General features: G+C 42.7%; 1 protein-coding gene across 1 annotated transcript in view; it reads left to right on the top strand.

Annotated features, from left to right (window-relative positions):
* The first annotated feature begins 2,763 nt into the window (after window positions 1-2,763).
* The window catches only part of EIF3K (eukaryotic translation initiation factor 3 subunit K), a 100,098-nt gene continuing 90,310 nt past the window's right edge, over window positions 2,764-12,551 (top strand). The window contains exon 1 of the mRNA XM_085625218.1: window positions 2,764-2,919. Coding sequence (XP_085481344.1) covers window positions 2,861-2,919 — 59 coding nt within the window. The 5' untranslated portion in view covers window positions 2,764-2,860. The remainder of the gene's footprint in view (window positions 2,920-12,551) is intronic.

Here is a 12,551-nt window from a genome sequence, read left to right as displayed (position 1 = left end):
TGACCACGTGAATTTGGCACTGCAATGTGCCACTTTGTAACGCGGCACCATGTCAGGTGCTTGGTTTATTGCATTGTGTGCCATTTGAATATTATTCAACTGGGATTTGTACTATGGTTGTATGTTATTACTTAGGGGTTTGTGAAGTTGTTTTGCCAGAGAAAAGTTCTATCTATTAATGCTACTAAGAATATTCCTTAATTTTCTATGGTCCAAACTAATTTCCCGTACACCACCAATCCCAAACTATGCCCCAGCCCACGTGTCCTTTTTAGCTGGGTACACTGTGTTGCTTGATGGGAAATCTCGGACTCACACCCCACTAATATTATTGACTAAGCTACACTCCTGCCCACCATGAGGCACACTACCTACCATGAAACATCCCACCTGATTTTGAACTATTTAAAGTTGGCCAATTAAAGAATATTTAATACCCAAATAAAGACCGTTGCGGTAATCAAGTCTAGCTCCAATTAAAGCCAAGAAGAGACCTGCATACTTTCAAAGGATAAAAGGGTAGTTCTGGGCGAAGCACCTTATATGAAAAACAGACAAAGTGGTGATTGAGGCAACGTGAAATTCGATCTGAATCATTGTATCAACATTACCAGTCAGGTTTTTCATCACATTAGCTGGTTAGGGGCCGGGGCCAAAGAGTCTGGTTCCCACCAGCCAAATAAGTCTCAAACACACAAAGCATCATAGCGACATAATAATATAAATAGACTGGGTTTGTTTCAATGTTTGTGCACGAGATCTTTACACTGTCACAATATGACTGCTTCTGTGGAGGTTTTACAGGTAAATTAACATTTAATAGCACGGTATAGGCACTGTACATGCACATTTCCTCAACTTACACCACGCTTAGAAGGAAACACATTTTCTTTTTGTTTCATTTTACTACATTCAGGGCTGTAGAATTGATATGAAGCTTCAGCAGCAAAGGTATTCCTTGCACCTTGCTCTTAGTACACTGATTGCTGGATCAGCAGAGCGGCTTATATGACTGCACTCAAATATAGTCGGGGGAGAAAGAGTGTGATCTTCCCTCAACCGACCCTTTAACATCTGCCATGCTCAGTCCCATGAGTAATGATTTGAGGCCCAGTACTACAATAATCATGGGTCCCACTGTGCAACTCTGGGCAATAGCTTGCTTAATCTCCACAACGGCCCCCACAGCGCTAGGATGCCTGGCTTCACCTTGGAGGGTGCCCAGGAGTGGACATCTCACAGGAAAACCAGGAAGGGTTCCACAGCGGTATGAATACAGCGCTACGAGACCCCTGGGTAGAAGTGCGCTATATAAGTACAAATACATTTACATTTGATATAGCTGTCCTGACCCATTTCCACTGAAGCTTGACTTCAACTCAACCGTCCTGTGTCAAGGGACCCTCAAGAATACTCCCAACAGAGCCCTACTTCTTTTGTCTGGGGAGAGGCACTACCCTTTTTATTGTTGCGTCTTCGTGAGAAGAGGCCATACACAGATCTTGAAGTATTGGATTATTTCATGAACTCCTTTTTAGACCTATTTTTGAAAGCAATGGAAAGCTAGGAAATTGTTTGTTTTATGTCATGTAGTTGGCTTGCAATTAAAAAAAACTGTGCACACCAAACCTGATGATGGCGCACAGACAGAAACATAATAAGCGGGAACACTGGTGCACATTTCTTTAAAAGAATTGTGCTTCGGTTCTTGGGCTGGTAGGACCACCATACCTTGTCAACTCTTTTTCTTTCCATTATTTAGTCTTTTTTATTTTATTGAGTGGTCATTGTGTATTTAAGCTATGTCTTCAGGTTAATGCTATTCAAAGCCAACAGTACCCTTTCTTTGTGCCAAAGGGAATTTATTTTCATGTGATGTGCATTAAAGCTAAAATGGGTTTCAATATCTATTCAAACTACACCGGCCTTCTAGTAAGCGCTCATATTGTTCTATTATAATTGTGTTCAAAGTTATTTTTTTTTATTTAAAATTGTTAGTGCAAGCGGTAGTTAGGCAGTGGTTGCATTAATTTTGGTGCAATATGCTTCCAATAAACTAACAAATTATCAAGTTCATCAGGTTGCCATTGCCAACCTATTGGCTTTGCCGGTGCTTATTTTTTAATCCAGCCTGTAAAATGTGTTAAAAATTAAAACAAAAAATGCACCAGATGTCAGCATTAGAGCACTTATTTCAACTGCTCGCGAAAGGATGCCACTCAAATAATCACGCAAGAGACAAAGAATGCATTTGAGGCAAAGAGCAAACCTAGAATTGTTGTCGCATGTATGCACAATGTACACTTGACAGCCAAGCCTTGTCAATATCCATTGCATGCGTGAAATGCTTTCGCAGGTGTACATCGTGTCCCAGAATGCTAAAAGCCAAAGCTGCCGACTTTGGAGCTGCGGATAAAGGTTCGAATCTCCGTATCGGTTCAACATTCAGTGATTCTGGGCAATTCACTTAAATTCCCCGTGCCAAAAAATGAACGTGTAATATGGGACTGGTGCTCCTGTAAGGCGCTCCAGTGCCGATCTTCGGGTCGAGAGTTCGCGTTATATAAAACTGCAACAAAAAAGAGCCTCTTTCTACAACCATCCGAATACTAGTCCGTACACCCTAACGAAGCTGGCGTGCGTAAGCGTAGCTGCCATTTTAGCTCAGGAAACAACGGTTTACTCCTTGCACGCCGGGGACATCTTGGAACTGGAAGTGCATTGCGCACGTTTCTCGTAGTTTCAGCGCCAGAGTATGCCGGAAGTAAGCCGGACATGTAACGATAGGAGGCAGGAAGTGTTTTCTTTTGCTGCGTTCGTCGGCTTCTTTCTTCCGGTGCTGGTCTCCCACGCTGCAATCATGTCTGCGTTCGAACAGCTTCGAGCCAATGTGGGCAAACTTCTAAAAGGCATCGACAGGTAACGCATACATCTACTATGCGAGCTCCTGGTAAAAGAACGAAAGGGAAGCCAATCGGGGAGTAGTGCTGCTATTCTATGAGCTCCTTCAAGGGATGTGATCAGAGCTCTCCCCTTCTTAAGACTGCTATTACCGGCTGTTGATCCCACTCCCTCATTAGCTCCTAGATCATGGTGGGATGAGACCCTCGTTTCAATCTCTATTTTTTTATTCTGGTCTGCCTGTAGTATAATCCGAGAAACTTGTTGTCCCTGTGCAACCACTACATACCGTAACGTCCTGCCTAGTCGCTCTGTAGTTGTTTCGATTTACCTTTATTTTCTCTTTGTTTTGCAATTATCTAGAGCATTATTTTTTATCCTGGTCATTATTTCGCGAGACTTATGCCGGACATAATTCATTGCCTTAACAGTCATTTAACATCTTCTAATTATACACTTAAATGTAAAATGCATATACATTTCAAAAGAAACTTTAGAAAGAAAATGGTCTGGACGAATCCTTGGTTCACTTTATGGCATATCTGCATAGAGATTTGAAGGCCTGCGTCCGGATCGGTCTTGGGGGCGAGGTTTCAGAGTTGGTTAGAGTTAATAGAGGGGTTAGACAGGGGTGTGTCTTAGCCCCTCTTTTATTTATAATCTATATTAACGGCCTACATAAATATCTGACTTCCCTAACTGGTGATGTCCCGACAATAAAAGGTAATTATCTCCCCGCTCTGCTATACGCAGATGATGCGGTCCTCATGGGCCGCACCCCAAATGCACTACGCACTTTAGTGAATGGTTTTGTTGCACATATGGATTCCCTAGACCTGAAGACTAATTTTAAAAAATCTTTCGTAATGTCTTGTGGCCCGAAGAGGCGCCGTATTGGCAGTATTGGTGTGGGGACAGAGAGGCTGGGGTCAACTACCAGTTTCCCGTATTTGGGTGTGGTCTTTGCAGAGAATAACTCCTGGAGTGGGCATATTGCCCACGCCAGGAGTAAGTTCTCAAAGTCCATTAATTCCATTTTGAGCCTTCCCCGCCCAAAATTGACCGGGGCATTGCCTGCTATTCTAAAAATATACAAAACTCAATGCGTCCCGTTTGCCACATATGGTGCCGAGGTCTGGGGTATTGCCAGATGTTCTGATATAATTGCTGAGGAATACAGATTTTGTAGGAAGCTTCTCTGTGTTCCTATTACTTCACCACATTTTATATGTCATAGGGAATTGGGGCTGCATTTTATAGGGGATTTTATTCGTGCTCGTCCAGCCCTCTTTTGGCTGGCGATTTGGAAAAATCCTGCTGCCAAATTGACTAGGGACATCATTGAGGACTGTTTACGCTGCGACAGGGGCACGGCTATCCCCTGGTTATCAGGGGTGCTGAGCGTATTTCGCGGCGTGAACCTTGAAAACATTTTCCTAAAACCTACCAGTAGCGCGCTTTTTTATATGTCATTTAATGCTGAAAGGGAAGCGAGGGAGTCTTCGAAATCTAGCGTTTCCAGATACTTAGCCCGTAATCTTTCAATTTTTCCCACACCCAGTTATCTAACTCTCCCATTGAGTCACTGGGAGCGTGGCCTTTTATTCCGTCTTAGGGCAGGCACTATTAAATATGCACTTAGTTTCCCTTTATGGAACTTTAATGACCAATGTGCTGAGCCATGCCCTTGTGACTTTCAGAGTAGGCAAACAATTTTACATTTTTTATTTTTTTGTAAATTTTATATGAAGTATATTAAATGGTTTTTAATTCCGTATTTTAAAAAATTAAAACCTATTAGCCTGGATGCTGCATTTTTATTGATTTTGTCCCTGGAAGACCATGAACTCGTGTTCCGTGTGAGCTCTTTCTTAAAAACTGTGGTTCATGCCCGGTTAACAATGTGTTAAAATTTACATGGACTACTCATGTATAAAACAGCATTTTATTGTATAATTGTATGTCTTTTTGTGCTTTTATGGATTGTTAAGAATCCGAATAAAGTTTCTTTGGCATATACATTTATATATAACCTCGTAGTACGTACGTATGTAATCGTACCTCTCCAAATTAAAGAAGTCCAAATAAAAGAAGTGCACCATTGAGAGCGAACATACTCTTTGTATGTTTCTTTATTTTATTGGCGGTATTTATAGAGCACATACATAGCCTTGAATAGCAGCGAAGTACTGTGTGTAAGTACCCCCATGAAAAAGACTTGCTGTTGAGCTTTCCTATAGGAAATTGTGTAAAACAAATGGGCAGTAAAAAAAAAAACACGAGGAGGAGAAATCCATGCGGTCTAGGAAGGTAAGAAAAATGTAAATGTGTATGTTTGTATTTGTAGATCGTGAATATGTTTGGCAGGTAAGCTGCTATCATGTTATTAAGGGCTTTATAAATGATACAGTCCACAAAAGAAGGAAGGTGCACTCTATCACGAGTAATGCAAAGACCAACACCTGTAGTAGCAAAAAATATCTTCTTTATTCGTAGTCTTGTTTAGAAGACAGGCACACAGCCAACGCGTTTCGTTCCCCTGTGCCTTGGGAACTTCGTCAGGGCTCACTACAAATTACTAGAGTATCCACTAGCGTGTCAAATGGTAATCACCAATCAAAACATAAACGTATAGGCACGACATCAGTGCGTACAGTTCTTGAAATATATCCAACCGAACTCCCGTGAACCAAACAGCCATCGAACTGTGATGCAGACAGACTGCCGAACTTAGATACACCATGAGGACTTTCTCGTCACCTGATTCCTGCTATATTTAAACAATAAATTACGGGAGTTCGGTTGGATATATTTCAAGAACTGTACGCACTGATGTCGTGCCTATACGTTTATGTTTTGATTGGTGATTACCATTTGACACGCTAGTGGATACTCTAGTAATTTGTAGTGAGCCCTGACGAAGTTCCCAAGGCACAGGGGAACGAAACGCGTTGGCTGTGTGCCTGTCTTCTAAACAAGACTACGAATAAAGAAGATATTTTTTGCTACTACAGGTGTTGGTCTTTGCATTACTCGTGATAGAGTGCACCTTCCTTCTTTTGTGGACTGTTTGATTTACAAGTATCTTTAGACAGCGGATACTGGAAGTTGTGGCACTCATATACCCATACGGACGATACATGGAAATTAAGTGCTTGACCTAAGTCAGCTGTTGGTTCTTTTGTTACGGCTTTATAAATGATGCCGTTGGTTTCAAGATGATCGGGCTGGAAGGGGAGCTAGTGTAGTTCGTTTAACTTGTGGGTGATGTGGTTGAATTCCGTCATCTCTTGATGAGCCACGCTGCTGCGTCTAGGATACCTTTCAGGGGTTCTGGGGTGCTATATAGGTGGGTTCACTGAGCAGGGGGTTTGTTGCCTCTGTCTAGGTGGGAAAGGGCTAAGACTTGTACTGTTGTTCTGAAGTCATCATCCAGGAGAAACTGCTTCACTTTCTTCTAGAAGGAAAGTTGGAACCAGACAGTCTTGGTCTTCTTCTTGATCTGTTGCTTAGATAAGTGATCTGTGTTAAGGGTGAATCCCAGAGATTATGCATAGTTAGTCAGCTCGGGTTGAAGCCTGATATGTTTAAGTTAGAGTGTCAGACTTGAATTTGGGGTTGCTTGGTGCTGTCGATAAACAATATGAATTCAAAGTTTGTGGAGTTTAGTATCAGGAATTTCGTAAACGTTCCAGTTTGGATGAGTTTGAGGTAGGATGTGTGAAGTTGGTTCAGGACATTTTTCGGTAGAGCTGGCTAACATCTATGTATTGCTCGATCTTGATGCTACTATCTTTAAGAATGGATCCAAGGGGGTTCCTTATAGAGTTTGAAGATGATGAGGGAGAAGATGCCGCCTTTGTCTTGTGGAACCTATGTATACAAGTTGGCTCCAGTTGGTGAGGAAGGATGGGAACTAGTTTAAGACAAAACCTGAAAATTCCATGCATGCTTTCAGGATATTGATCAGAGGCGAATGGGCAGCTGTGCCGAAGGCTTCATAGAGGTCAAGTAGGAGGCAATGGTTGTTCCTGATTTTGAGAAGGAAGGAATTGTAAACTATTTGGAGTGTGGCTGTCTCAGTGGCTGCAGCGTGATCAGAGGTCTGATAGGTAGTCCTGTCGAAGATTCTGGTTGATGATGTACTTCTATAGCTCGGTTGGGGCTGCTCTCTCGTCCATTTTCCCTATGGACGGAAGTTTGTGAAACTGGGTCCATGAGCGGTTTCTTTAGCAGGTCAAGGATCTAATTGTCTTGAGGATGTCTGGAAATGCTCTTTGGCTTAGGGAGGCATTGACTATGTGGAGAAGGGGTCTGAAGGCCTCTCCATGGAGCGATTAGATGGTGGAAGAAAGGCTGCAGACTTGAAAGAGTTCAAGATATTGGAAAGATCCATGTGCAGGACTGAATTGAAGGAGGTTAATTTTGTGGTGAGGCGATTGGGCGGATCTGGAAAGACGTGGAAGTAGTAGAGTGTTACACCCAATTGTATTCTTTTTTTGTTGAATAAGAGGTTGATGGAGTTACTTTTGTCATCTGAAGCAGGAGCTGTAGGTTCTAGGAGAGGATTTGTGCAGTTGTAACTGGACATTCTGCTGGTTGTCTTACTGATGTTGCTCTTGTAGTAAGAGACTTATATGTGATGTTGAAGAATAGTATTCTTCTTCGTTTCTTCTGATTTTCTATGGTAAAAACATCTATTTTTGCTAATCTCTTGTGTGTCCGGTTTCAGTGAAGCATAGCACTGGACAGGAGTTCTCATAATGGGGTTGTATTTGTCAAGGTGGATATTGACGGGGTGAGTTCAGAGTTTTGTGGCAGGCTGTTTATTTCTTCTCACATTTTTTGCAGATGAATATCTTTGGAGTGGAAGGTCATTTTCCCTTTTTAGATCTCGCCTAGGCAGCGCGCATGCGGTGCTCTAGGAGATGACCTTTAGAAATAGGTCAGATCTTTTCCTCACACTCGTGCTTGGCGGCATCCACCTTGTGGGAGCGAGCAGCGGCGTGCAGGGGCAATTTGTTTTCAATTAGCGTGAGCGTGACCGCGCGCGCTTGTTTCCATTTGCCTGCTCGCGGTTGCTTTCACTTTTGTTGCCGGCTCGACATCCTGGCGCTTTCACTTTCGCGGCCGCGCTTGGTGTGTTTTCTGCCATCAGTTCCTCCATATCCCACTGCTTGGCCTTCTCTCACACATCATTGTTTCCACTTCCCTGTCCATTCTCTCCCCCACCACACCCTGCCTGAACTTCCATTCCCACAGCAACGTGCACGGAGCTGCCGCGAGTCTCTTATTCAGCCAATGCAAGTTAGGCAATGTAAGCGTCTGTTGGTTTTGTCTGTGCCATAAATAAATTACAGCCTTCAAATGGCTAATGCTTAGTGCATGCTTCACCTTTTCTCAAGCAGCGGCTGCTGTGGCGGACACAGCAGGGTGCACACTTTGCTCACACTGCCATTGTCCCCTGCTCAGGAACTCACTGGAGCCCACACTTGTATTTAAATGGTAAAAGCATTTCCCTGGCTCGGCACGTCGCCTGTGAGATTGCGTTACTCCAGACATGCACAGCGCGGGTTAGCGGCAACACAATAAACTTTAAAGTGGTGGGGGTGAGTCGAATGTATTTGAGAGGGGTGCACTGTGCGACTATGGAGCGTTTCAAGGCTTGCTCTCGTTAAAGCAGTAACAATGCTATAAGTCTCGGCGTCAGCTTAAGATCCTGTGATTCTGGACACTTCACGTAATCATCCCATGCCTTCAAAAGAAAATTAATGTGGGCGTGTGTAATCTAACTGGTGCTCATGTATATCGCTCAAATTCCTTCAGGTCGAGCTTGCGCTGTACAAAACTGCGAAAGGCTCCAAAGGTTTTGTTTGATCTTCTTAATGGTGTAATCTGCGCGCTGGGACTTTTTCTCCCCACTGATATCTCTAATCTGGACATCTGTGTTTTGGTCGTCAACACAAAGGAGCAGAAGCGGGACACTCCGAAGATTACATAATTCTCACTCACACACGCTGCACAAAGCCTGCAATTACATCAAGCGCTGTTGTGTTGTTCCACCTCTGGTTTCTACTGATAAGACCCCTCAGGACAACAGGGCTTTGCTTATAAACAAACACAGCTTTTCAATGATTGCTTTCTTTAAAACGCTATTGGTGCTATTAGTCTCGGCGTCAGTTTGAGATCCTGTGATTCTGGACACATCACTTAATCTTCCTGTGCCTTTAAAAAAAAAAAAAAATGTGACCATGTGTAATGTAACTGGCGCTCGTGTATAGTGCTCCAATACATTCAGGTCAAATTTGCGCTATACAAATCTGTGACAGGCACCAAAGGTTTTGTTTGTTCTTGTTAATGGTGGGACCTGCGTGCGAGGGCTTTTTCTCCCCACTGCCATTTCTACTCTGGACATCTGTGTTAGGGTCGTCGACAAAAAGGAGCAGAAGTGGGACACTCCGAAGATTACATAATTCTCACCCACAGTACACTGCACAAAGCCGCCATTACATCAAGTGCTGTTGTGTTGTTACATGCTTGTTTTATACTGATAAAACTCCTCAGGATAACAGGCTTAGCTTATAAACAAACGCAGCTTTTCAATGCTTGCTCTCTTTAAAACACTATCGGTGCTATTAGTCTCTGCATCAGCTTACTATCTGGTGTTTCTGGGCATATCACGTAATCTTCCCGTGCCTTAAATAGAAAATGAATGTAACTGGTGATCATGTAGAGAGCCTCCAGTTTCTTCAGGTCGAGTTCGTGCTGTACAAAACTGCATCAAAGAATAAAAAGCATTGGCATAGCCAATAGTTCTCGCCTTTGGGACCTTATAAGTATTTAGCTATGCAGCACAATTGGTGCAACAACATCAACTGTTGCATGGCTAAACACATATAAGGTCCCAAAGGCGAGACCTATTGGCTATGCCAATGCTTGTTGTGGTTGATGCGTAGGTCTATTATATGCAATGGTAAGTAAAGGGAATGGCAATGCGGTGTCCCCAATCCAGGGCTACATGTGGGTGGCAGTGGATATTAGGGGAGGCTAATAGGATGGGTCCAGTGCGTTGCCTTTGGAGTGGTTTTGGTAGTTGATGAGTTGTTTGATTTCCTGTTAAGAAGTGTTTCAAAGGCTTCCTTTATGCATTTTGTTTCATAGTTGCCATGGAGGTTTGTGCCCCAGGGATGTGGGTTGGACGGAGCCAGAGTTAATTCGGTCTGAGATTTCTTCTAGAAACTGCTTGTTTGATCAGATGAAACTGAGGCTGTTTTGGAGGATGAGAGAGGGATGTTGCAGTGGAGGAGCTCAAAAGAATTGTGTGTGGTAGTGATGCTGAATGTGCCAATAATCAGGAGTTCCCTCTCCTGTTTTGAGTTTGCGGCCTATGTTTAATGCTGTAACCCCCGGATATGAGGATGCGCAGAATGTATGTGGACGATGGTGTGCATCAGGTTTTAGCGATGAAGAGTGCATAAAGGTTGTGTTTGGTGCTGATTGTGCAATGTATGACTGCAGAGTATGAGTTAATGCGCAACAGTTGAGTGTGTTGTGAGAAGGGAGTGTTTTCTAATGAGTGGCATGTGGATGAGATTAGAGAGGTCAAATGTATGGCTGGGGTGAATGTGTTGGCATGATCTGGGTGTGAATGTGGAAATGATGTGAAGTGTGTTTGCGAGACACATGAAGTTAATTTACCTGGAGCCGGGATTCTTCCCTTTGGCTGTCTCTTTATCTTCCAGGTCACAACAGGTGATACCCATGGCTGTATCCACCCTTAGCTGGGGGCACACAGGCAGTGGGATGCTCTTGATAGTTGACTAAAGAGGTGAGGAGGCAGGAAATGACCTATGGAAACTAGTGATGTTACTTACTACAGAGATGGATGCAGGGGAATCCAGTGATGTCATCCGGTTGAGGTGGCTGCTGGTAAATATTGTCCTCTTGCACAGCTTCTTTTAAATATGGTTTTGGTAGGAACCCAGTGATGTCACTTCATGCAGAGATGAATGTTGAGAAATCCAAAGATGGAGGTTTTCAGTTCTTACCTGAGTCGTACTAGAAAGGTAGAAAATCTGAGGTATTGTATTCTATTGTAGCCTTTCTATACTGCTTACTACCCTATGTGTGGGCCTGAATCCCTTGCCTACATGAGTAGTATGCTACACCATGTAGGGAGTGTGGTTGGAAGGATGTTGTTTTTGAATTGGGAAGTGATTCCTTCTCATGCATGATGACCACCGAGGAGCAAGTACTGTGTTATGGGTCGTAGCATGTAGCAATGTGTTGGATGATGAAGTGTAAGAGACAGACACGCAGTTTTATGGTTTTCAACATGCTGATAGCTATGAACAGCTCTGTAGGTCCCTTTATAATATTTCATATGGTAGTCTTCTTAGCTGATGACTGCATTGAGTTGTCCAATCTAAGATTTTATATATAGTTGTGGTCATGAGCTGACATGGTTGGAGGGAGAAGAAAGTGGCGGGATCTGTTGAGATTGATGTTTTTATTACTATCCAATACCTGAGTGCTTTTTGAGATGTAAGAAAGCAGTCTGATTGATTGGAAATATGTTTAGGAGCTGCAGTTAAAAAACTATATTAAAGTCCTCCAAATTGTCCCTTAATGTGTGACAGATCTCTTCAGTAATTCCATGCCTGTTCATTTATTAATGGTTTTATTTTTGGCCGTACAGTGCTGGTGATGGACAACCCTCATTGCAGATATGTTTTATGTTAATTTAAGAGGTATAAGGTATAATTTTTTTGCTCATCCTACGTATTTTGGTTTTAGTATTATTGTGGGCCGTAACTTTTGTATATGGCAGTACATAACTTTAAAATGAATCGGAGAGAGAGCAGGAATCACGTATCAAGGTGTTTGATCGATATTTCGCTGTTCAAAAATTGAGCGTCTACTTTTGCAAATTAAGACTTTCCGCCTTACACAACCATTTGAAGCTAGCGTACAGATTTTTATTAAGAAATCTGATAGCCATCATTATATTGGACCTCTTCATCTTTAATTTGAATCACTGGTTCTCTAGACACATTTATACCTTCTGCGACCGACTAAGATTAATTTAGATATTTTGGATGTCCTAATGTGGGATTTGCTGTCTATTTCTTATTTACCAATCATCAAATAAAAAGCCTATACTTGACTTGCTGTCATTTTGAGCCCTGAAGAAGTTCCGTTAAAATTTGTCTTTAAAGGAACGAAACGCGTTGGCTGTTGTTGTGTTTTTATCAGCTATGAAATAAAAGTCAAACAAAGAAACAGAAAAACACTTCGGACTCTCTATTTCATGTTCAGTGCACCTCCATTTGTTGTACATAACTTTAAAATGCCACCGCGAACCATAAGCCAGTCCTTTTTTGCTTGCTCGAATAACAAACGCAGTTTTCTGGTTGAGTTGTTTGCAACTTGTGAGTCTTAAACTGAGAATTGCGCTTGAGGTTGCTACTGTTTTGTGGGCTCTGTTGCCGGGATGGGAGTGGTGCAGTTCTCTAGAAAATAGCCGTGGTTTCAACTGTCTTTGGAAGGGTATATGCTCATGGGTGCTTCTAATGCTGGCTTGTAGTTCCAGAGCTTGGCGACTTGTACTGAGAAAGAGGTGCATCTGGTATGATAAGTGGAGCAAGCTT

Source organism: Triturus cristatus, chromosome 9 (assembly GCF_964204655.1).
Source record: "Triturus cristatus chromosome 9, aTriCri1.1, whole genome shotgun sequence".
Classification (NCBI taxonomy): domain Eukaryota; kingdom Metazoa; phylum Chordata; class Amphibia; order Caudata; family Salamandridae; genus Triturus; species Triturus cristatus.
The sequence above is the reverse complement of the archived record's forward strand: the minus strand, read 5'-3'. Positions and strand labels throughout refer to the sequence as shown.